The sequence below is a fragment of the Nymphaea colorata genome, chromosome 9 (genome assembly GCF_008831285.2).
Source record: "Nymphaea colorata isolate Beijing-Zhang1983 chromosome 9, ASM883128v2, whole genome shotgun sequence".
Lineage (NCBI taxonomy): Eukaryota > Viridiplantae > Streptophyta > Magnoliopsida > Nymphaeales > Nymphaeaceae > Nymphaea > Nymphaea colorata.
Window position 1 is genome coordinate 21,683,747 of NC_045146.1, and position 26,050 is coordinate 21,709,796.

Below are 26,050 nucleotides of genomic sequence, written 5' to 3' on the forward strand. Positions count from 1 at the left end.
TTGTGGTTTCATAATTTTAAAATTATCATCTCTCTTCAAGGCACGTGTCATGATGATTTTAGTTCTTCTTTTATCAAAATGTCATTTTAATTATGGAATCAAAATTATGGACTATCGAGCACAAAGGAAACCAACACTATAATTTTCATTCAAATTATAATTTGAGGTGGAATTTTGATTATATAATTTGTGGGAGAGGAGCTCATTTTAAAAAGTTAAATTTGTCGCCATTAACTATAGTAGTTTTTAAAGGGAGAAAACGTGTCCTATATGACATGTAGCTCTTCTAGTGTTTAAAACGTATAATAAAAATGGGCTTCGACCATTTTTCTTGCAAAAGCCAAAACATTCCCAACACCTCTTACAAATAAAAACGTAGTCGCATTCTTGTAGAGAAATTTATTTTCCTTGTACACAAGTGAAAACAGATAAAATAACAGACGATAATTTAACGATATTTTGGGTGCCGTTAATTTCCCGTGGCTTTTGCCGCCTTCCCCCTCCGGCCTCCCCCTCTTGGCGGTCGCGCGAGAAAGCAATGCTGCTTCGCGCGCCATATCGTCCCTTAAACCCTACTTCTCTCACCATCCGCTTCCTTGTTTCGTCCGATGGAGGAAACCGACGAATTCGTCCGAGAGTTGGAGCTCCGGCTGCTCCGATGTTCTCTTCCTCCGTCCCGCCGTCCTCCTAGCCCTTATGCTTCCCGCACGAACCCCGCAGGATCGCTGGGCTGTCTGGTCGAAGAGCTTGTCTCCTTGATCGAGAAGGGAAGCTATGCCGAAGCTCTTTCTTCCGACGCCGCGCGGATTGTGTTGGACTTCGCCGATGGTTGGCAGTTCGAAAATGCTAAGGCATGCGCCGATCAGTTTTACGCCCAAGTAGAGCAGAGTGCCGAGAAATTTCTGAAAGTTGGTGCAGAGGATCGTCAGTCCAGTGAGCCGAGCATGGATGGCGAGTCGGACGCGTTGGTCAGGGGGGTCCTAGTTATGGCGATTGCCGTGGCTGCTTTTTTGGCATTCACACAGTGTAACTTGACCGGGTGAGGCAGATCATCTGATACAATTCAATCGATTCGTGTTCCCTAGCTGCGTTTTTTATGCTTCCGAGGCAATTGCTTTGTTCATGTAATTGTTATTCTTGTTGGGTTAGCTGCAATTTTCTTGCACTGTTTTTTGCGGATTTTCTGGTTGCTTAATTATTTATAGTTAAACCACTTAATACAGCCCTCCGTCGGAAAGTTATCATTCGGTTCCCCTGTGGTTTCGGCTACCGAAAGAGAATAGTATGTCTGAGTGGGATCTGTGGGCTCGCCAGCAACTCTTCTGCGATGGGTCCGATTTACTTGGGAAGTTATTTATTCTACAGGTAACAGCAAATTATCCGCTTATGATCTCAAGTTGTTATTTTTTTCTTTTTCATTGAGTTGGAAAATGTTCATTTTAATAATTGGTGTATGTAACGTGACTATTTGACGTCTCTCTTCCCCCTTGCTTTGGTCTTATAGTACTTGGTTTACGCCAAGCGTTTGTTGGTAAAAGTGAACGATTCCTCATCAGACGGCGGGAGTGTATGTTTTAACAAAATTAGGAGCAATTCTTGGTGGTTATTGAGGCTTTTGGTACTTCACCAAAGGATATTAGAGGAGCGGTCTCCCTCATTATGCAATGCATTGCAAGCGTTAATACAGGTCATTTTACATGACTTTGGCGATATCAGTAGTGTTGATAACTATTTTAGAAATAAATTATGTGAAGGTGAAGCATCAACGATCACATCAGCAGCACATTTAGAGGCTGGCATAATAGAGCATATTTATGGTCGTATTGACAATTCCAGGTACTTCTCTCGCTACTTAATGGTAACCATTGAGTTACAGTTGTCAGCCATTTATTGGGCATATATTGTTTTGACTCATATAGTAATTATCAGATGGAATATTTTTAGATATTCAGTTGGGTTATCTAGACTTGATCCATTGCTTTTCTTTTCCTTAGCAGCTCAATCTCACTGTAGCGTTAGATTTTTTCAGTTTGCAACTGTGTGTTTTGGTCTATTCATCCTGCTAGTTTTTGCTAAGATGCTTACATTATGCTCAGAAAGCATTTCCAAAGTGCTGAAGAATCATGCGGACTGCAGCTTTCAGTTACTGGACTTCTTGGTTTCCGTACTATTCACCAGGTGCTATTTGTGTCTAGTGGTACATGTGACGATCTTTGTGCATGTCTCCCTCAATGATGGGTTTCGTATATTTGCATGCAGGTGGAAGCAAAGGCTCAGATGGTTCTTGTGTCAACATCAGATAGAGGTGACAGTGCGGCTCCTGGTGGCTCCATAGTCCCAGTCGATGAATCTGATGGAGATTTAGTTGCACATTCTCAAACTGATTACGAGGATTGTGATATATTACTGGCTCCAAGATTAGTAGGCAATGTTGATGATGCTGGAAATAACGTCAAGTCCCCACAGGATGCCAGTTCTGCTGTGTTGACTTTAAATACTACCCAACAGTGTGTGGCTTTGGCACAGTGCCTTATTATTAAAAGAACCACGCCTGATGATGACATGCAGAGTAATTAATGCTTTATACTTAACCTTTTTTAGGAACTTGTGAAGTGTTGCCTCCAGTTGATCTTTGTGTAGAATTGTTCTTGTTAGTTTAAAAAGTACATGAGCAACGAGGATTCTTTTTTTCTTTTTGATAATGCCGTACATAGTTAGGTATCCTTCATGCAGAGAATAATGCAAATTGGAATGCGTCCTTGAAACTTGTTACTATCGTTTGTGCATGAACTTTGTTAATAGAGTTCATTAGCATTCTTATGATTGTTAAAGTGAAATTGACAGAGGAAAATGGCAGTACGGAGAAAGGGAAGACTGTTGCACACTAAGGTTGTGGGATACATACAAATTGCACATGCAATTGCCAGTAATATATGCTTGGTTGAAGTATTATAACAACTATGGCTGGGATGCTTTGATTGGATATTTAGAAGGATTACATTACTTTATATACTGGAACAAATTCCAGTTTGAATTTGGATTCAGTCTAAATCATTCTCCTGTGGAATATTTGCTGCATGACTTCTCACGTGCATAGGAGATCCAGAATATATCATTAATGAGGATTGCTCGTTAAAGCTCATACTCACGATTTATGAAAAATAGGTCCCTCTAATGATCTAGCAAGCAAATTGTGGATTAGATTTACTCATTTGATCTTGAAAGATATGCACATCTTGGGTTGGATCATGTTTTGACTCTATTAGTGATTAGTACTGCAGTTCTGATCAAATCCAGTGCTCAGGTTTTTCTAATACAGTAGTGGAGGGGATAGGAAGGGAGGGAGGGTCACAGCACATGATGACTAGGGAGTATATTCCTTAGAACCTGTGGAGGTCTTTGATTAGACTGCATTTCTGTAATTACCTTTAGGCACACAGATGTTCTATCGTGCTTTCTGATGCTGACAATCAGAATGGCCATATCATTTGTTTGGTCATTGCTCGTATTTGGCATTACCAAAAAGTGTCCATAAAAGTCCATAAAAATGAGTTCATTTGTTGACTCCTGGTTTATTTGGTTTAATAATCTTCACATAGTTATTTATATTTTATGGCAGAGTGGCAGATGGCTCCTTTCATAGAAGCTGTTGATGCACAGAGATTGTCGCACTTTATTGTAAGTACTGTTGTCTGCAACAAAGAAGTTATAGTTAATTAATTATGAGAGCGTAGGCATGCTAGGAGTATTTTAGAGGCTTGTGTACCTTACTCTGAATTGGTGTAACGGCCATCCCTCCATTTTCTATATTTGGTCCATCCCAGGGGGAATGTGTATAGAACCATGTGTATTTATGTGTGTATATATAAAATATGTGTGTGTGTGTGTGCATTTATTTATCTTTGTGTGTCAGTGTGTATGTGTAGGGCTGGTATTTTTGTTGTCCTGATTTGAAAAACTTCCTGCTTTTCTTCCCATTGTGTAGATATGTGCCTATGTGTAGCAAAACTAATACGTACTTGATTCAGTGAGGGTTGGGTGCATGCAGTGACTTACAGGGCTATATATTACCTGCTTGTGTTGATATAATTCAGTATTCTGATGACAGCAATTTGTTAATTCAATGAATTCACTAGTTTGTGAACCATTTAAGTTATTTGTATGCATTTGGTTGAACAGTAACAACCATCTTTGATAAAAGAATGCTGCTTGACTTCCTAGCTCGTGGAGTAAATTACGTTCAGAACGAGGAAAAAATTCAGTTCCTTGTCATGCTCATCCATCCTGAAAATAATACGGTACTTGTCATAGTACCTGTTTCAGGAATAGCCTAACAAATTCTTAGTGAACATTAAACAAGAATATCAGGGTGACTAAAAGAACAATTTTGATTTTTTAAAATGCTGTCATAGATTTGCTTTCCACCTCTAAAATAACTTTGTTCTAATGGAGGTACTTTTTTTTGAGCAATTTCAGTTTTTTTTTTTGTTGTTCACAGGTGCGATTCTGCTGTCATATTCAGCGCATTCGTTGGGAGTTTACTCGTAGCCGTACAAAGCAGCGGGCCTTGATTATGATGGAGAACTTGGTACGAGACATTTTGGAAGCTCAACATGGTTCTTTAAAGGAGTTCAGACTTGTTATGATTATAGAGCAGCATCAATATAATCAATGAGGACAGACGTTGAGTGAAATATAAAAAATAAATTGTGATGAACAGAACTAGAAGGAGAACCAAATAAATTGGATCACTTTTGTTGATTTTGATTTGCATATGAACGGACCTTTCCTCCTATCAATGCGTCAGTCAATTTTTTTCTCATTTTGCAGCTATCTCCAGATCAATCTGTGCTAGTATAATAACTCCATGGGAGGGCTACCAGCCTACCACTACTATCACCATGTCAAGAATAGTTCAGCATGTGTAGTTCTGACCATGTGATTCGTCATTGACTTGACTTGTCTCACATTTTTTACTATAGGCAATTAAATGATCATGCTTTGCTTTAGAAATCTTTGAAAGTTGGCAAAAGTGAATGTCTGTTATCCTTAATTTTAGAAAAGTTAAATCTGTAATTTGAGCATAAAAGGGAAAACTGGGGATATGTTTTCAGCAAAGTATATAGTAATCCTACTTATATTGTCAACATCGCTTCTAGAATTAATAGGGGAAAGTGGAATTTTGTTTCCAAGCTAATAAAACTTTTCTTGCTACATTAAAGGTGGGAAAAATATGGTTTCCATTACTTAGTGAAAGTTTGATGAGTATTGCAAGTTACATTTATTCCTTTAGATGTAAAGGCATACACACTGAATATTAGGTTTTAGATTTGTTTTAGTTCTTTCCTTTGCATCACTATTAATAACTAAACAATGTGCTTCTACAAGTCTGAACATGTGAAGTGACGTCTTGGCCATCTTTCTGTTGTTCCAGATTGCCATCTTCATTTGCGCTTTATTGGTCTAAGCTTTTGTATTTTTGTGACAAAATATGTGGAAGCAATTAATTTTCTTGTTCTTAAGAATTTTTTTTTTTGAGCTGAAAAACTATATTGCTTTTATTAGGTTAACAAGGTTTGTGAAGCTTGTCCTTCAGCTGCACAGAGGATCAAGTTCTCATTTGGGGTTAGCATCCCTATTATACCAGCATTGCGGAAGTATTCTTCTCTTGACTTGCTTGGAATAATTGACGTGCTTGTGGAGATTGAATTTAAGGATAATCTCTTGCTGTGTCCTTTTATTCATTACTAATTTGCTTGCTCTTTCATGAAATTCAGAGAGTATGGTGAACTTTTAGTATCATGTGGTCTGGTTGGTGAGGCACTTTCAATTTTTGAAGATTTAGAACTATGGGACAATCTCATTAATTGCTACTGGTACAGTTTCTGTTTACGGAGATTGATTATTCAAGAATTATTGAGTTTTCAATGCTGAGAATATAAAATTTCTATGCAGCTTACTACAAAAGAAGGCAGCAGCTGTAGATCTTATCAATTCAAGGTTATGTGATAGACCTGATGACCCTAAGTTATGGTATGTTCTGTATAGTAGTTGATTTAATTATTAGCATGTAAAGTTGCATTTCATATAACATTCTCAATCGTCCATGCTTTGGATGGACAAATGATCTATGTTTAAGAAGCTATTCTAGAAGCAGAATGTAAGAGGTCATTGACAGACATGTATACAAGAAGGAAAGGCAGTGACTATGTCATAATGGCTTTACCAATTTACTTTGGATGGAACCATAATAAATCCTAATTGGTAGCTGTAATTCATTATATTTTCATATTGGATCAAAGTCTGGGAGCTTCAATTGTGGATTCTATCAGCATTTGAAAATTTTTTAGATACTTTTTTACATTTTTTGATGTTCTGTTTACTTGTTTATATGAGCTTATTTGCATTTACTCTTCTTAATATTTATCCAGGTGTTCCTTAGGTGATGTTACAAATAATGATGAGAATTATGTGAAGGCATTGGAAGTTTCAAATGGAAAATCAGCTCGGGCATTGGTACTTCCTTACTCATTGGATTCGGATGAACTTTCTCTCTCTCTCTCTCTCTCTCTCTCTCTCTCTAAGTTGATAGATTTTATTTTTAAATTGCCAGAGGTCCCTGGCTCGGAGTGCATACAGTAGAGAAGACTATGAGGTGGCTGAAAAACATTGGTATGGAAATCTAAAGTGTTTGAATGAATTATCCTTGGACAAATGGTCTCTGTACTCCTTTTCTTTATGTAGCTCTTTTTCCTTGTCTTTTTGACCTTTCAAAGAGGATAACAATTTGCAACATTTTAAAACTTCAAACCCTATTCTGTATTTTTCATTTCAAAGGTTTAAGGTTCTCAAAGAATAAGTGTTCTCATCAACGTTTTAGGGAAGCTGCTTTGGCATTGAATCCTTTATTCCCAGATGGCTGGTTTGCTTTTGGCTCTGCTGCATTAAAGGTCTCTTATTCCCTGCCTTCCCTTCCTCTATCTTTCTCATATATATATATATTCACACACTCACACACACACATATTAAGGTCTTACAACCTGCAAAATGAATGGAAAGCTCAATGTGCTTGCAACAACTTCAATTATTGGGAAATGCAGGCTCGGGATTTTGACAAGGCAATAGATGGATTTACTCGTGCTGTGCAACTTGATCCAGAGAATGGGGAGGCTTGGAATAATCTTGCTTGCATGTATGTTTTTCCGGATCTAACTTCTTGTTAGTTTTCTCATCACTCTGTGATGGTCTGCTCTTCTTTTTGTTGCCATTGTGATGTCTGGTTTGTATTGCACTGCAAAGGACATTTGTGATTATGTCATCCCACTTTGGTACCATCTGTTAAATAGCATGTCTCATGTCCTTTTAAGTGTTTTCTCTCACAGACGCAGTACTTTGTGGCTCAAATTCGTGCTTGGTAACCTTCAAAATAAGTTGTCTCTACATGAGTACATATGCTATATATATTATGCGTGCCTACTCTATGGTTTTCATTCTATGTTGCATGCATATACACATGTAAATGTAGTATGTGGCCTAGAGCCTTGGAGGGTCTGCAGTCATCTCAAGTGTGTTGAAGCATTTTTACTGTCTTTCTATGTGCTTATCTTGAATCTTGTGCTTTTGTTTCTGCTATCATCAAGTATGCATCTCACTTATTTGGGTTTCACAGACACATGATCAAGAAAAGGAGCAAAGAAGCCTTCATTGCATTCAAGGAAGGATTGAAGTTCAGGTAATGGGAGTTTAATTTATTCCTCCAGAGTTTCTGAAAAATGCCAGTTTGATGATCATCTCCTTGACAGGCGATCAAGCTGGCAGATGTGGGAAAACTATGGTCAAGTAGCAATGGACATAGGCAATGTCAGTCAGGTATGCACAATGATGCAATTGTTAATTTGTTTCATTGGGCATCTACATGTGCAAATGGTCTTTCATGGAATGCCCAACTTGTCCTCAGAATTAGTTTCTCACTTGAGCATTATTTGTCGCATACTTTTATGTTGTTCTATGATGTTAAATGATCCTTTTGTGGCATGATTTTTTCATACTATGAGTTATTCCTGAGGCATGATGATTCAGAACCAGAAATTTTGAGTGTGGTGTCCTTCCCTTCTGATGGCATCTTGCAACTTGTAAGCTGGATGGGGCAAAAGATTTTAGTTGTTTGCTGCCAGAATTTAAAAATGTTCCCGTAAGGACCTCACCAAATGCCAAAATCTACCAGTGAATTTCCACTAGATAAACTATAAGGGTCATATCTGCAGACTGCAAACAGGGGATTATTATGAATTGCCAAGCCCATGTGTCTATGTTATGTGTATATATCTGTTTTTGTCCGAAACTGTTTGCCCAAAAAGAACATATCAGTATTTAGGATTGAATTATGTTAAGAGTTATTTTGCATTCCGTTGCTTTTGAACTGCAGTTTTTCATGGGATATCATACTGGTAATATTTTTGCTTGAGTCAATCAACAGAAAAACTGACCCTTGGTTTTAGTGCACTATTCATCAAATTGATTTCTTAATGCAACCACACATTAACCTTCTTACATACTATTATTGATATGACAAATTGCTCTAAATACAATAAGCTGTATTGATGTTTTTGTTGCAGGCACTAGAAGCTGTAAAAATGACATTTGAATTGAGTAACAATAAGCGAGTAGATGTTGTATTACTGGAGAGGGTGATCATAGAGATGGAAGGAAGATCAAACAGCATGACTGATAAGCAAAATGCCCAATTAATGGACTTCCTGGGAAACATTCTGCACCAGGTACAAGATCTGTTTTAGATTCTTATTATCTTTGTCATATGACATGCAAGTGCAAGTATGTTTCTTAATAATTTTCACTTGTAGTTGTAACTGCTCCCTGCACAAATCCTCCTACATTTGCTTTCATTTATACCTGCTCACCAAATGCCAGTAACTGTTGCAGATTGCGAAGAGTGGAAAAGGAGAAGGTATATGGGGGTTGTATGCTAGGTGGCATAAACTAAGAGGGGACCTCACTATGTGTTCTGAAGCACTTTTAAAGCAAGTCAGAGCATATCAGGTATCATGTAAAGGGAACTGGTTCATTTTTCATTTGAATACTATCAATGTCAGCTTGATAGTATTTTTACGGTTTGAGCATGCTCAGTTAGTATGGTGCAATATTGTTCGTAGATATCTATAGGCTTGTCTGTTGAGTGTGTCACTTTAATGTATGTTGCTTTCTTCATTTTGTAGGGTTCTGATCTTTGGCATAACGAGGAACGCTTCAAGAAGTTTGCAAGTGCCTCTTTGCAGCTTTGTCAGATTTGGATTGAGATTGCATCAACTACAGGAAGCAGTCGTGAAATCAATTCAGCGAAGATGCATTTGAGAAATGCAATTAAGCAAGTGAGATTTGATTGGTGTTAAGTCCATATGTTAGTCTTGATTGATTTCAGTTCTACAAGTGTAGTTTTTTCTCATTCTACAAGTGTAGTTTTTTCTCATTCTTTCCTTCTTCTGTGTGGTCTCTTAGGAATACGCATTGGCATTGCATTCATTTTGATCTATTTCTTCTATAATGCAAGCTCTGCAAGTTGTACATGATTAAGCCTATGGTGGTAACTACAAAATGCATTTGGGCTTCCTCCCTTGGGAGAATGTTACGGGAAAGCAATATACTGACCAACGGGGACCAACTAAAGGATATGATGTTTGACAAAGTCAACCAGTCGCTTATCACAGCTCATAATATAACGTATATTTATTGAAGCTTACATACAAGACGTTAAAAGTTGTTTTTATAAATAGAATCCCATGCTAATGTTGCGGCCTCAAATAGTCAGCACATGAAACCAGAGGTGTTGAAAGTGCCTTCAACAGTTGAAGGGTGAAATGGATTTATTGGTCACAAACTTGTGAAGGATTTGCATTTGCCTTGTGCAGTAAAGGAGAATTGATCCTCACTAAAAATTTTCTATTAGCATAAATGTTTCCACGTTTCATGTTTCTTCCTAAATTTTTACTAGAAATTAAAATCTGAAAATATTTTTTAGAAATCGCAAATCTGAATATGGTCATTTTGGACTATGTAATTTGGAAGAAAAATTAAATTCAAAAAAGAAATATATCAAGCAAAGCCCCCAAATTTTTTTGCAACCTTAATTCTAAGGTTTATGTTAATTGATATGCTTGTCCGTTTATTGATCGTGTTTGACCAACATGCTTTATTTGGGAATTGAAGCTAATTTAAATGTAATTTAGTTATATTTCAACTTGTTCAATTTCTATTCCAGCATCATGTTCATTACCAAATCTGTGTTTCTTTGCTGTATTTGACTGCAGTGCTGTTGTTATGGCCCTTGTGTTGCTATAAATAGAAAGATTACAGTAAGTTTGGGGCACTTATAATTTTTTTTGTTTTAAATCACGAATTCCAGGCAGTGGACTTTTCAGCTACTAAGGAATATGGAGATCTCCAAGCTTGTAATATTCAAGTGGAGCAGCTGTTAAATTCGGGTCTGTTTAAACATCCTAATATGAAATGTTTTTAGTTGTGCTATTTATGCAGCTCTTTTTGTTTGCTTCGGCCTATTTTTTATAATGTAAAATTGAGTATGTAACTTACGGTGGTAGAGGAAAAGCTTTTTTCTTTTCTCCTGTATTATTCCAGTCATTCAAGGTTGTAAAATCGATTCAGGAAGTGTACTACTGGGGCCAAAATCAGATGTCATATGGCATACTGTACCATAAGGTCGTAGAATTCGTACATGACACCAACAGCAAGCATCCTATAATCCAGGTTATACTTTATAAAATGGCGTCCCTAGTGCTTGATGCTGACAGCAGCTTTGTCCAGAACGTTTTCTCTACACAGGTGTAGGCTTACGTGGCTAGGGCTCCCTTTTCTGCTATTCATCGATACGGCTTGCAAAGGATGTTCAAGTGGAGGCTGGATGAGCTTTCTTACAGTGTTGTGAAAAAGCATGAGGTGCAAACCTCCTTTCGAACTTGAGGAACTACATTTAGACATGAAACTCGATTGCCCCATGGCTAGTACTTTTGCCCCTGGGCTTATGTCTGCTTAAGTTTGTGTGACGCTCATAAGATTTCTATACTATGCCTTCCTGACAGCCAAGGTTAAGCATATTATGCTACCGTTTGGTGTAGTTTGGTAAATGTAAAATAACTCTGGGACTGCCCATTTCTTACTTGGTTTACGACCTGCATAATGCATATGTTTGGTTTCTGGTGCATTTTCTACAAACGTTAGCCGGTGTGATGTCTATTCTCATGGCTCGCCCTTACTCTATTCTTGTAAAGTTCGTATAAAAGAAAAGAGGAGAAAAAGAATAGGAATTTTGCTTCATCTGGTGAAAAAGGTGTACGCCATGATAGTGCTTGAAGATGAACCACTACGGTCATGCCCCAGAAAAAGTGTTGGCATCTTCACCGTTTATTTTAGACTGCCAGTTTCACAGCAAGCCCCATCACTTGCGTATGGAGTCATTTGTAATATATGAGTTGTGAAGTTCTTCTTTTCTGTGATTAGGGACTGGAATCTCTGTGCTTTAAAAAGTCTGGCTTAACTGAAGCTGTAGGTTAGAGGTCAGAATCTAACGAATCAATTCGAAAGCAACACTGAAGTGCATATGTTCGATTGTATTTGTAGTGGATTCCATTCATTTTGAATTTGGTTTTGAAATGGGATATAGAACTTAATATATTCGGATCCCTATCAAATATAGTTATGGGTTCACCCTTAGCCTTAGCCCTGAACATTTAGATTTTCTTCTAGGTCTTTCTGATGTAAGCTTGATTGATGATTGACACTTTTGATGCATGCAGAGTTCATTGTAGAGAGCGGATTTCTATCCATGTTTTCATTTTTTAAAAAAAAAAAATCTACGACCGATCTTCACTGTTGCCAAAGCTCCGTCAGGCGTCAAGTTGGACGAATTAAGTGGCACCTTTCGGTCTTTTATGTGTAAAGACGGGATAGCTTGGAAAGCTACAAATTTCTCAAGTTCAAATCCCAGACTTTAATGCGAGGAGGCCTCGTTTGCTGTTTGTAACAATTATAATATTTTCAATATTTTACAGCGACTATCTTAAACATAAACCTCGTATTATTTAGTTTCCTCCGCGTGAGCCGCACTTTTTCTGACAACTAAAAGTCTAAAGGGCTGTCTTGATTTTTGCCTATCGCTTACGTTAAGACTCAATAAGGTCGAGCAAAGTATTTAGGCGTGGAAGCACTTTCCAAGATTGAAAAAGAGAAAATTTTGTTAAGTTCTAGATTTATATACTTTAGCTCACAGAGCCACATGTGAAAAACAACGTTTGTATTGTCCATCCGTTAGCTCCGCGATTTTAACCTCATAGACGCATAAAGTGTGACATTTATCATAAAATCAGGAAATGTGATGATCATTGTCGTCATTATTATCTTAAACTCTTGGACATTTGAGATCGGGATTGTGATCTTGAACTCTAGAAACTTGAAACCGGTTCAAACTCGACTCGCTTAACATGTTTGTCCTTTGGAGGTTGCCGTCGTATTGAGATTTCGTCTCTCTATCTCTCTTAATTGAGGGCTTGAACAGCTCGATAGAAGGGGAAGATGCGCAGCCAGCCTTCTGTAAGTGTCCGGAAATCTGTGTGATGAAAAGGCCGCCCTCGCCTCCGAACCAAGAAGAAGATGCATGACTTCACGACCGTTGATGGCTTTATGGACGGTAATGATTTCTCCTCAACCTACCAACTCCGTTTTCTCCTCTCTTTCGCCGAAGAAAACGGGAATTCGGCCTCTTTTCCTGTTTTTTAGTTTTTCCCTTTGTGGGTACGGGATTCATATGGGGCTTGGTTTTGTCAACTTTTTGGTTAAATTACAGTGAATGATTGCGTGGTAGAGATGATACAGAGGGTAGCAAATGAGCCGTCAGTCGGCCTTTTCTACGTCCAGCAGCATACTCAGAACGCGGTTCCGAATTTGATTCGTACGAAGGCAAGCCAGTATTCTTCCTTTTCCTCATTCGGACTCTTCCTGTAGAAAAATTTAGTGATTCGTTATGAACTGGGTGTTTCTTGCTTTGGTTGTACATAGGCAAAGAATTATCACTCGCAATTAGTCTTTTTTCTGGAAATTTTCTTTTTTGTAAAAATAAATCAGCTGGTACATGATGGTGGAATTTCTCTCCTTCAGATCTTTTCTCTGCAATGCATCTTAAAAATTTCCTATATTTGGCTTGATAGAAGTGAACGCAAACTTCCACGTCATGGTGTTACTGAAGGCTGTGGGATATGAAAAGTGGATATATAGCTTTTTAAATAATTTTCCAAGGTCATGAACCATTAGTAACCTTCTTGTGCCCTTTGACAGAGATAGAGCGGCATATCTGGACTGGTTGATGTTGTTGTCTAAGCTTTTACTTTTGGTTTGGCGCACATTCTTCATTGCGGAAAGCAAAATGTTAGGCGTCGTCCTTCCATGGCATCTTGACATTGGAAAACAAAGAACCGAGACTAAAAACGTCGGTGACTTTGTTTTTAAAAGAACAGGGAAATGGCCACATGGCATTCTAGTTCAGGATCGAAACCTTAGTAGCCTGATTTTAGCGTTAAAACAAACTACCCAAATCAATTTTCTAAAAAGACAGTGGTTCCCTGGCATTGGATTTGGTTGCTAGTTGCTGAAATTACAGGCTTTTCAGATTGTTAAATTTATAGGGTTGAGTTTATCATTTCATTTCCTCAGTTCTTGTAGCCTTTAATTGAAAATCTTATGCAACCTATCTCTACAGCACCATCTCCAGTTCCTATATCAGTTGGAAAGCTTGTTATGGAATTTGAATAAGTTTTGCTACTTTAGAAGTTCTACCGAATCTTATCGCCTAGAACATTCTTGATGGCCCTCTATTATTTTAGGCAAAATTAGGACCAAAGGAAGCAAATGGTTTAATTAGTCTCCTGGAATCATGTACTAGCAGAGGCCTATTTGCTTCTTATTTGGAAGAGAGAAGTAATGGTTTAAACATTGTGGCTGTTAGTTTCATCTTGGCTGCATTTGGACTTGATTTTACTTACATATGATGTCAATTTAGTAGTTCAAGTAAGTTTTCGGAATGTTCATGATACAAGTGGGCAAGTAAATTATGTGATTGTTTGCATCAATTCCTGTTTGCAGAATAGAGTTATGGAGAAGTCAAATGAGGTAGCATTGCATACGGCTAACTTGGACGACTCCATCACCATGGTGAGATCAATGAAAGACTTTGGTGTGCCTATAGCTGATCAGATGACTAAAGACATTCAGAAGTCTTTGATTATGTTGTCAAGCATGAAGCTGCAGAAACGGTATGGTCTTGGTGTCTGGCGCTTTCCTTTATCGTGGATTTCATGACTGGCATCTTCTGAATGAATAGAGATGTTTGTGCATTAGATGAAAAGAACAGTAGCGGTACTTTTGTAAGCGAAGAAAACTTTCATCTATATGAATTTCTCGCAATCCTTTTAATGAGTAGTATTTTGCTCAGTATCTTTTCCAAACTGCTTCAATAAGAGCTGTTATTGTTCTAACCCACCGCTTGCTCTCGTTAGTATTTATTTAGAAGGCTAATGGGTGCTTAGATTTTACTTGTTAACGGCCCTAAATTGGTTTTTGCATATGTAGCCCATTTCGTGTCACTTCAGAAGGTGAGGGCAGTTCATCATGGCGTGGTCTGCGGATGGCCAGAAGTGGGTCTTGGGGAGGTTCGACGTTTGGTTCAAGCTCTGTTTCAACTCAAGTGAAAGAAACTAGCAACTTGTACCACCAATATGAACCCTCTACCTCCGAACCTTCTCAGATGACAGAGAGTAAAGGATCAAACAAACTTTCCGTGATGTTGAATTCTGCAAAGCAGAAGGCTTCAGTTCTCAGATGGCTGCAACGTGATGCTTCAGGACCTCATAGTCTGAATAATAAATATTCTGGTTCTTCTAGTGCAACCCCACCATTCATCGACATTCGATCAGATGATCCACATCTCTCTGGGCAGATAAGCCATCAGTCTGAAATGGTTGAACATTATGAACCGCCTACCACGGGTGATCCTTCTGTAGAATCACATATTAATGAGCCATCAGAACTGATGGAGAGCTATGAGAAATTCAAGTCTGATCGTGAAGCCAAGCTAGAGGAATGGCTTAAAGAGACTGATAATCATAGGTACCAGATTGGTACTAATGAAAATACAGCTACTGCAGACTAAATATTGGTCAAACGTTTGTGCTGCCATGATTTCAAGTATCTAGCTTTTCTCGTGGTCATGTCAAGGCAACAGGCTTTCATCTTCCATGCTTTCATAGAGGAGCTCCTTGCACGATTCACATCATGGACCGGTTTTTACTCTGAAGTTTAATGTAATTTTCAGGTTAATTCTCTTTGTTCTATGATCGTTACTGTTACTGAGATGTCATTGTCCTGTATAGTGTTTTTGGAAATCATGTTAGCCTATCTTGAACGCACATAAGCTTTCATCATGTGCCCTTGAGAGCTGAACCCTGTATATTTGCTGTATTTTTTTGGAAAAGGGCTGCGTTGTACTATTTGTTCTACATTTTTGATAAAGTGATTTCTATCTAGTTCTGTATCATGAAGAGCCAGTGATGTTCCCGTCAATGTAGCTCCCATTCATTTTCTTCTATGTTTTTTTGGGTGCAATATTAAGTGTTCACGGGTTCAGGCCGTCGGTGTGAAGATGCAATTTTGAATGGAGGATGGCTCATTTGCTGAAAGGTCATGTCTCCCCATATTGGATGGGAAGATAAAAAGGTCGGATAGGTCTTTTGATTATTTTCATGTGTCAGCTTTTTTGTGCTTTGTTAATTATTTCTTAATAAGTAATTATTTATGGATAATACAAGCAGTTTTTTTTTAATGTCATAACACACTAAAATAAGTCCGTTTAGGTCAGATTTTGTGGACACTTTTTAGCAAAATTAAACGTATTTTTTTCTCATACCAGGAAGGCTAATATTAATTCAATTTTACATTTTAAACGAATTTTATAATTTCCTACCCTAATGAAGAAAGAGAGGGATACGGTGGTTACCGATATTTGTTTTTTTATATAACTATTATTTATAAGTTTGCCATGTAAGTAAACGCGAGGGTAGTCAAAAAAATCTACAACAAATATACAAATCTCACTAAGAAGTGAATTGATATTATTGTGTTATAAAAAAACTAATTATAGGCATGACAGCCTTTACTTCTGCCTTGTATACGTTTAATGACATGCTACAAGCTCACGCCCATTATAAATCTGAATTCCATCTTTTTTTCAACACCGACGTAGAGGCTGCAAATGTGTATTCTACCAGAATGCGATGAATCCGTGACTTCCCAAAGTGGAGAATGTCATCTTTGCAATACGATAATTTCAATATATCTTTACAGATAGACTCCAAAACCAACTTCAAACCAAGAGATGTCAACCCTGTCGGCTGGGCCATCTCTATCAACTCATTGATCAACTTGCCTACTGCAATGGTCCAGTTAATCAAAGCAAGGCTTTCCTCCTCATAAAAAAGGAAAAAAGAAAAAAGGGACCCAGGTTCCATCAACTGCCCATATCAGCAGCAGGCAAATGGGTAAAGTTGCAAACAACGGCTCGTTAACTATGAAAAGTATCCAAGATATAGATTTGTGCAACAGGGCATCTATGGCATCACCAGTACTTTTATTCTATACCAGGAATCTAATTTTTAGGTTCAACAAAAATACAAGGATATGAACATGTAACATAGCAAGCACCAGGTTTTGTCATAGTCATGCATAGAGACAATATCACATTTTCCTTAAATTATCTAGTCTAGCCTGCAAATCACTGTCAATGCCACCATCCTCACCCCCCAAAGATTCAGCCTGGGCAACCTTCGTAGTTCCTTCCGGAGCAGTCACAGCAGATGATGGGGCCTTGACAAGCTGAACCAAGGCAAGTTGTTAGCTGAACCGAAAAAATTAGAAAAATTCCTGGTTGGCATAAACGGACTAGGAAAGCATTTTACCTGTGAATCAATGTCAATTCCAATCTCATCAAGGACCTGGTTGACGAGTTCTTCTGTTTCTTCCTCCTCTTCATCTCCTTCCAGAGCATCATCAATGGCATCACCCATCACTTCTGATACCATTTCCATCTTCTCGTTTTGTCTCTCGAACTCTTGCATTATCCTCTGCAATGCAGGCAGGTTCATTTGCCTGTTCATTTGCCCCATAGCCTTGGTAACGCCTTTCATGGCCTCCCCCATTGCTTGTGTTGATTTCAAAGTCTGAAAATGTAATGTTGATCATTTCAGTAATAGCCCATATTCATAAATTATATCCAACACCTTAGTGTCCCCTTCTGTTTCATCCACTAGTCTTACGTCTTAACATTTCACTTTCATATCCAATGTGACCAAAGCATGACAGACAAAAAAAAGAAGAAAATATTTCTACATCAGTGCAGATAAATTCATGAGGATTCTGTTGATCCACAGTTGGGTTGAGGAAGTATTGTTAATTCATGTAGCTACTATTTACTTTTGGTGCATAGATATCTTCTGTCTGCTTATATGCTTCTAGCGGAACAACTGAAAAAACTAGTTTCATAACTTAAGATGAGCTCTGTGATGTTGGGAAGTCCTCATTGGCAAACAAGCTTACGGTTTACACTTAAATAATCGAACAAAGAACCAAATCATCAATCTGAACACCGAATGAGAGTTAGAATTTAAGAATAACACAGCAATCAACAAAATGAAAGAGGAAGCCACCTGGGCTGCTGGCATATAAATATCAATGCTGAGAAACAAAAGAAAAATCATAGCGCACAATTTGAACGAAAGCAGCCATGGCTATTAGAAAGAAATCCAATTGCATGCACACGTTGCTGTGCAAATGACAAAAATCAAGGAGCTAACAGGTTTTGGATGTCTTTCCATGTCACTTCTTTCCTTTTCCTTTTTATGTATTAACTTTTCAAGAGGAAGCAAGAGCAACTAATTAGCCTGACCTGTATTCTTAAAGAAACACCTTGGAGTTGAGATTTGAGTGCATAAAACTTTGTTATCTGATGCCGGGTCCGGATAAGATCCTTTGCCATTACTTTCACAGCCGCCTAATAAAAGGAAAAAAAGTAGAGATACAAGTGAGAAAAATTACAAACATTAAACTTTGTTTATATCTAAATCATGTAAAAATAACTTAAAGCAGGTCATGAAGATAATCAAGCTACTTCAAATGCCTGAGATGATTGAAACCGAGAACCTCATTGTTGTTTTCATACATACGGTCAGCATTCAGCTGCCTAAAAAGTTATTGTATATTCAATCTAAAAATTCCAGAGAGACTGAAAAATCTTGCATACAAGGAAAAAGAACAAATTGACCACAGACCAGAACCTTCCTGCATACCAGGTTCTGTTGTCAAAGGCCTGTGTATTCTGAGACTTGGCTGATTGCCTGTGCTAGATGGTTTTAGGCAACTTACCAATTGAAACGCCAGAAACATTGCCTAGGACGACTATGCTCACCTGGGGCCTCAATAGCCTAAGTTTTTTCATTAACAACCTAAACTTTGTTTTTTTTTTTCTTATCCTCTTTTTCTTCTTTTAAGAATTTCTTTTCCATCGACCATTTTTGTGCAGTTTTTTTTCGCCTTTTTATTGTTGCATGCGATTTCCAATAAAAGTGTATGTACGTTTTTGCATGTGCATGTACAGTTCTAGGTACACTTACATTCATATACTGTTATCATTAATATTTTATGTCATTTCAAGTTTTCAACCCATATGAATCTTCTTCTTAATACTTGTTCTTGTTTATTAGAACCATCACAGAGGATAAATTTGATGGCCAGCAAGTTAAAATAAACTATGACTGTACTGAGTATTTATGATCATCTTTCTAATCAGATTAGTAATTCTAAGTTATGTCTTAGGATCTTAGGTTTAAATTTAAAAATTAGAATTAGAGATTTGGCAGTTAACATTTAGGGGATGGTAAAGATTTTGCATACTCTGTAACACTGAAAGCATCGATATTACTTTTTTTTGGGGTGTTATATCACTTGTGAAGTGTAAACTTCAGACTTTATTAAATTTGATGTTTCAAACTGCTAATACGTTTGGTACCACGTTATGAAATGCTTATACGTCTGGGCTATCACACACTCTAATTGCTTTGTTGTTATAAGTTGATAATTACAGGCTTTCCATCAAGAAATGCTTCAGTTTCATTATTAATTTTAATAATTGCATTTTATTGGTTTCTCCTTTTTGGGGGTGACCAGCTTAATGTGCATACTCTTGCCTACGCACATGTAACTGCCTTAGCGGTTCCTAATGCTTTTAACAACATAGCCTAATGACTAATGTTGACTGCATGTATATTTATTTGAATTATTTTTATATTATTTGAACAATCTTTATATGACTACAAATAACTGTTTTATGTATATGTGACTATATATAATAACATTTAGTCTTGCATTTTGTTGTTTCTGTACTTTCTTTTGGGTACTGCTTAAAGTGCCTAGTCCAGCGTGGGTGTGCCTATGCTTTAGATTTTACTTATCACCTCAGTTCCGCTTGGCCCTTTTCACAACACAGATACCAGCTATCCCTACTCAGGTTATTTTGGACAATCAGAATCAGCAAATGCAGGATGTTCATCCATGAATACGAACAATCAGAATTCAGCGAGAGAATGTTCACTACAAATGAAAAATGCTTTGCACAAAAAATGATTGACACATATCTTCAGGCAATTACACAAAAAACAATGAAGTAAACACTCTATAACATCACAACATGTTGGTTACAAAATCAGGATGGCGGTATTTGTTGCTTCATAATATGAAAAAGGTCTTGTCCTCTTGCAATGGAGCAACATGAAGAATGAACTTTACCATTTGCCCTTGCTTTGCTGTTTTCTTTATTTCCGTGATCAGCTTCTTCTCCTGCGCCTGCAAACCTTGCCTCTCTCGCTCAATTTCCCGAATGGATTTGTCTAACATTCTCTTGTTTTCCCGCAGAATCTCTAAAACGTTGCAGAAAAAGAAAAAAACCTCATACAGTGAATGTGTAGAAGAACACGTATAAAAGTTTGTCATTTTCCGAAGCAGGAGAGCGGCAGTATCCACACGAAATTATGCCTTGCAGACCTGAAAGTTATGCCAAGTGGCAGGAAAACCGGTTTGTACTGATCCAGAAAATTTTCCTTGTTCCGACATGGCTACCAACTACTTAGTTTCATGAAGCTCTGGAGTTGAAATCTAATATCCAAATCCATACTGCAAGTGTAAACTTGAATTAATCCTTCTCGCAATTATCTCGTCCTAAGCGGATAAATTCCTATTCAATTCCTCGTCTGAAATAATGTGTTTTCTGTAGTTGTTATAGAATAAAATTAATTCGTAACTGCAACTCAATTAAGAAAACATAGAAAAGAGGGTTCGGAGAGAACCGAGACAGAAAGGAAGAAAATACTGATACTATATAAAATATATTGGTAATCATTCTTACAATTCAACGACACCTGAAATTAGAAGAGCAAGGCGAGGCACTGAAACTATTGATTCTCCTGCTTGAAAAATTAATCCGTGTTAAGCTGATTATTTGCCAAATTCAATTCCCATACATCAAAATTCTCAATTCATTATTCAGAATAATTTGGGCACGACCCAAGGACAAACCAATTTGGGCAAAATTGGCAGGATTAATCATAAAGAACAGAGAACCCTACGTGAAAGGAGAAGCCAAAAGTCAAAAACTGGGTCAAATGGCAAAATGGCAGTCGTCAATATAAGCCAACAACGTCACCACAGACGAAGTTCCGAACACAGACTCCCCATCCCATAGGCCCCCGATCCAGCACCTTGTTTACGGCATCAAATTGAAAGAGAAAGGAAAAAAGGATGGATACCTGCGGGGGTTTTCTTCTTGCCGAAGAGGAAACTCATCCTGAACACCGATCGATTGCAGAAGTCGAACCCGAAACAGAGCGGGGTCAAAGATCGAGGCCTTGGGGAATGGCGGGAGGGTAGAACTCCGATCTCTCGGCTTCCTTTCAACGCAAGGCTGCTCTCTTTCGTCCGTCCTTTTTCTCTTCTTTATTCTTCGTGATCGCTTAACCAAACCAACGGGGCCACAGTACTCGACCTAAAAAGAACGAGAGAGGGAGACAGGGAATCCCTCCCGACTCCTCCTGGTCACCTTCCCCGAATTCAACCATTCGCACGCGCAACAAGAAGCGCGGGGGAAGACCAGACCAAGGGCTGGCATCGGACACGCCTTGCGCTGCCCCACCCCAACTAGAACGGCAATTTATCGGCGACATGTCAAAATATCGGATGCTTTTAAATACATTTTCCTTATCGTTTTTATCCGTAGAGATAAATCAGTTAAAAGTCAAAACGACGACTGGAAAAAAACATATAGACACTGTTTTTTCTATTTAAATTTTTAAATAGGTACAAAAAATGATTGGTTAAATTATACGGGTATGGTTTTGGGAATGTTATGTTGAAAGCGATTTCTCTTAAATAAATATTAAAAAAATACAACGAAAGCGTCCATTATTTTTACAATATCACCAAATGGCTGTTTGAATGATATCCAAAATCTGTTGGATGGAAGAGAAATAAAACTATATATATATATATATATATATATATATATAGAGAGAGAGAGAGAGAGAGAGAGAAATTGACACTTAAGTTAGACATAAAAACCAGACCCATTGATATTTTGTTAAAAAACTATTTTAAATAAAATATAAACATCTTAATATGTTTATAAAGATTATTTTGATATAATAAAACATGCTTTGTTTCAAGTTGATATAAAACAGACTTAGGTATCTTGTTTTGATCAATTTCTTTCTCTCTCTTTCATATATATATATATATATATATATATATTAGAGTTTTTGCCGAGACCAAATTAAATTTTTTGAAAATTTTTAGCAGTAGCCAACTACTTTTTGAGAACTTTTAAAAGACTGAACCAAAAAGTTTAGAAAATTTACTAGACAATTTTGAAGTTTCCAAAACTTGAGGGGACCATGGCCCCTCCGGGAACCACATGCAGAACAGGCATGTCCCTGCTAGCTGCCTAATTTCGGAACACCGCAGGACGAACACTTCCATCTCAAATAGATACGGTCTCAAGATGGTTCTTGTCTGATTATTCATAGACTATGAAAACAGGATAGATGAGTGCCAGTGCCGATATATTTTTGTAGGTCTACTTCTTCAAGAACTGATAAGTATTTAACCTCTTCTCTATCAGATTTATCTCTTACTTAGGTTTCGATAGATTTTATTAACCATGTTAATGATTAATATCTTGATCCATATCTGAATTCAATTAGCTGGATTCGATAAGGAATTCAAAATAAGCAGTACTTGAATAGTCAGATGCAGTAATATTGACAAGCAAACCGAATCCCAGATATAAGTGCGATCCCAAAAGCAAAAAAAACATGGTCATTCAAGAGGGCATTTTAAGACTCAAAAATGAAATGAAAAATTAATACAAGGCTTAAAAATTCTGCAATTCGAGCTGGCATCTCGTGGAATATTCTTAGTCCAAATAACCGTCCTTTGTATTGGTCTGAGTCTAAGTTTTGAAACCAACAACTTTTTATCCTTAAAGGGGTTAGTGTAATGGATGCCGCGAGGAAATAAGCATTTCAAACTTAAACTTATGTGACATCAACTTTTTTTAATAATGTAACAGGTGAAATATTGACATGCAAATTGAAACATAGTAGGTGTGTCATCTTCGCTGAATCCTTAAGAGATGGAGAATGAGAAAGGTTTCGGCCTCACTCGGGCGCTAGGATTAGCCTTCTGCTCACCCCAAATCCAACACTGTTACATTGTATCGCATGTAAGTGTCACGGCTATGCAAATTGGGAACAAGAGTATATTTTTTTAGTCAAAAATTTTATTGTACGAACTCTTATTAGGTTGGATTCAATAGGTAGATCTGAACCAAATCTGACCCCTTTCCTTCCTGAGTAAGAACGTCTCCATCATGCTATAGCCTCACAGCTCATATCACAAAGCTACAAATATTGTCCAACTGTCATGCTTTGGGAAGGACGCATCGTTTTCATCTCAGGGCTCCGATAGCATCAGGTCTCGTTGGTGTCAAACGAGATCATTGATAGTTAGCAATCATAAGGTTCATCCTTGGTATTAAAAATATTATGTATATAGTTGTAAAAGAGTATCAAATCGTCAGCTTATTTAAAAAGCAAACATATACTTCAAATTAGTTCAAAAAGGGAAATGCTTGTTGCACTTTATGGACTCTAAAACTATATTGCCTGAAACTCATGCACTTAGTTTATTAATGGCCCATAAAGTTCATAAAATAGGATTTACATGGAGGAAAACAAAAAGAAAAACTTGAGAACGGGGAACTCAAAGAAAAAGAAAAATTCAAGCAGACCCATGAGAACTAAGGATTGCTTCATATATTTCCGACCATTGTAGAGACTTAGCTTTTACTAGCTGCAGTTGATTTCAGGTAATTCGTTTTTGTCTTAGCATGAACAAAAAACTGAAGTTTCCTGAAATTTTTCAAATGGTAGGGGCATTTTGTCCATTACAACAGAAGTTAGGTTTCAGGATGCCATTTCGACAAATTGCATTGAGAATAAAGTAGAAGAACCCATGGCCATGGGCCACTCTTGGTATCTGCCATGTAAATAAATGGACCAATCTATCGTTGTCCTGAACGTGACAAAGCAGTAGCAGAACTTACCTTTTGAAACCGCAGTAAGTCGAGTCATGTGTATAAATGGACAAGGATACTGCAAAATTTGGTCTCTCACGAGATCTGCCCCCATCAACCATGGCTTTCTTCGCAGATCCCAATTTGAAGATATCCTGGATTTTCTATCTTCTGTTTCTGCAAGCCACTGCATTCTGCTACCAATTCAAAGTTGGAGATTTAGACTCATGGGGTATGCCGGCTTCAGTAAGTCCAAAGATCTATGAGAATTGGCCTCAGAAGAAAGAGTTTCGAATTGGTGACTCCCTCTGTAAGTGATTACTTCTCCCAAATTTTGGTTTTCTAAGAAATTTAACAGATTTATTCTCAAGGCTTTGTTGGAGAAGGAAAAAAAAGAAAAACCATTTTCATTGCAACGTTGATTTTTTGCAGTGTTTCTGTACCCACCAAGTGAGGATTCAGTGGTCCAAGTCACAGAAGACGCATACAACATCTGTAACACCTCGAATCCGATAGCATATTTCGACGATGGTAACACTGTGTTCAACATTACTGGCCCTGGTACCTTCTACTTCACCAGTGGGGTCAATGGTCACTGCCTCAAATTGCAGAAACTTGCAGTTTATGTTGCTTCGAATGGGACGTCTTCATCTTATTCTGCCGAGTCTCCATCCTCACTACCTCAAAATTCATCTTCTTATCCTGCAGTCTTCGGGCCGACGGGCTCAACGTCATTGGCCGCGCCAGCCATGGTTGCTGTATCTCCGTATCTTATAGCTTCTTTCCTATTCTCTCTTCACATCTTATATTGGGTATAAATCAGAGTCATTAAGCAGGAGAGGTCTGCTTTTCTGGGGATGGTATACATAAGTCTCTGCTGGTTTTCATTTTACTTAAAATCTCTGTTATCTCTTCTTGTCTGAAATTGGAGATCTATCATTTATTCTTTGGTCTAATCTTAGTGCAGAAACCAAACTGGGGGATCATGTTAATTATTTGGTTATTCATACATAAGCAATTCGAAACCTTTCAGTATTGATGCTTTTTGAAGACCTGCTCTCTTTGTGTTTATAAAGCCATAAAACTTTGTCCTTTGAAAGACATCAGTCGACCTTCTGTCCGTCGTTTTACTGGTCTCCCACGGATGACCATCTAAGAAACTTTGGTTCCTGCAGAAAGTTACTTGAGATTGTCGGTTGGCTTAGTGACTGAGAGAGGAATCTCTCAAGGATGAGTCTCAATCAAGCCCTTTTTACGATTCACTTATCTTAAAGTGAAGAAGAAGGTTGTGAAAAAAGAGAAAAAAGGTACAAAGGAGCAAGAACATTGGCCTCATAATGGCACTCATAATCTTAAGATCAACATTGGCATCTTTGCCTTTGCCATCGGGCATCTTAACTTTCAGAAAAGGTGAGAGGCAAATATGGAGGACGATCCGATGTAAAAAATTTCTCCAATTCTGTATGTATGTAACGACAAAGTTATTGCAACCTCTGCTTCATCTTCTGTTCTGTTCTTTACTTTTCCAATTTTTTTTTTCAATTGACATATTCTGTTCCTTCTCCAAGTATACATGATCGTGAGAGTGACTGATGTTGCCTCACTAAGACTTGTTCTTTTGCCACATACTTGTTACTTTACCACACCAAGGCCACTGCTTTTGTTCTTACTTTTGGCCGATGAATGTATCGTCTTCCCCAACATTATTTGGGTGAATCATGGGGAAAACTGTTGTTTTGTAAGAGTATGACAACATCGCTGCACATTTAAGCAAAAGGCACGTTATAGCAGTGTTCATTGTTCCTAAAAGCAAGCAGATATTGACGACACCACGGTCATAACCGCAACAGATCGATCAATGAGATCCAAAAACATGTTTTAAGTTGAAAAAAGATCAAGAGTTAACACGACATCCAAGGTCCTCATCGATTATGAATCGTTCAATCCATTTTATTGGTGGTATGCGTGAAAGTTAACCAGGCAGACACTAATAACAATCACATTTTGGATTTCAAAAAATTAAACATATGCATAACACCTTACAAACGATCAGAACAACTTACACTTGACAACATTATTCGAACCTGTGGACAGAAAAGTGTCGTAATGTAATCGTAGAACTATTCCATTTGTTTTATGTTTGTTAAGAATAAATGGGTTACTTATTTGCTCATGGGAAAGAGACGTTCATTGTTTGGTTGGAAGAAAAGGTTAACGTGAAAATTTCTTTTACTTGAAAAAATACCACTTTTCTTGAATTTCTGCATTGATAAAAGAATAAAACTTTTTTACGATTTTTTT

At 37.6% G+C, this 26,050-nt stretch overlaps 4 protein-coding genes across 4 annotated transcripts; 3 read left to right on the top strand and 1 right to left on the bottom strand.

Annotated features, from left to right (window-relative positions):
* The first annotated feature begins 517 nt into the window (after positions 1 to 517).
* On the top strand, positions 518 to 10,644 carry LOC116261022 (uncharacterized). The gene is made up of 20 exons (XM_031639593.2): positions 518 to 1,039; positions 1,224 to 1,365; positions 1,505 to 1,836; positions 2,097 to 2,178; positions 2,260 to 2,569; positions 3,620 to 3,678; positions 4,499 to 4,588; positions 5,566 to 5,657; positions 5,778 to 5,876; positions 5,956 to 6,033; positions 6,432 to 6,516; positions 6,614 to 6,672; positions 6,881 to 6,950; positions 7,101 to 7,192; positions 7,670 to 7,732; positions 7,803 to 7,869; positions 8,616 to 8,777; positions 8,941 to 9,057; positions 9,234 to 9,386; positions 10,418 to 10,644. The coding sequence occupies exons 1-20, from the start codon at positions 609 to 611 to the stop codon at positions 10,529 to 10,531; spliced, it is 2,697 nt and encodes an 898-aa protein (XP_031495453.1). The 5' UTR covers positions 518 to 608; the 3' UTR covers positions 10,532 to 10,644.
* A 1,877-nt stretch (positions 10,645 to 12,521) lies between these two features.
* LOC116259984 (uncharacterized) lies at positions 12,522 to 15,613 on the top strand. The gene is made up of 4 exons (XM_031638032.2): positions 12,522 to 12,715; positions 12,872 to 12,984; positions 14,164 to 14,333; positions 14,650 to 15,613. The coding sequence occupies exons 1-4, from the start codon at positions 12,679 to 12,681 to the stop codon at positions 15,227 to 15,229; spliced, it is 900 nt and encodes a 299-aa protein (XP_031493892.1). The 5' UTR covers positions 12,522 to 12,678; the 3' UTR covers positions 15,230 to 15,613.
* Positions 15,614 to 16,683: 1,070 nt separating this feature from the next.
* LOC116261384 (vacuolar protein sorting-associated protein 2 homolog 1) lies at positions 16,684 to 21,262 on the bottom strand. Its single transcript, XM_031640121.2, has 5 exons — positions 20,928 to 21,262; positions 19,912 to 20,042; positions 18,017 to 18,121; positions 17,031 to 17,291; positions 16,684 to 16,947 (listed from the first exon to the last, which is right to left on the bottom strand). Exons 1-5 carry the CDS (start codon positions 20,962 to 20,964, stop codon positions 16,810 to 16,812), a joined length of 672 nt encoding a protein of 223 aa, XP_031495981.1. The 5' UTR covers positions 20,965 to 21,262; the 3' UTR covers positions 16,684 to 16,809.
* Positions 21,263 to 23,800: 2,538 nt separating this feature from the next.
* Positions 23,801 to 25,255, top strand: LOC116260903 (early nodulin-like protein 1). The gene is made up of 2 exons (XM_031639436.2): positions 23,801 to 24,059; positions 24,182 to 25,255. Exons 1-2 carry the CDS (start codon positions 23,816 to 23,818, stop codon positions 24,565 to 24,567), a joined length of 630 nt encoding a protein of 209 aa, XP_031495296.1. The 5' UTR covers positions 23,801 to 23,815; the 3' UTR covers positions 24,568 to 25,255.
* The last annotated feature ends 795 nt before the right edge of the window (positions 25,256 to 26,050 follow it).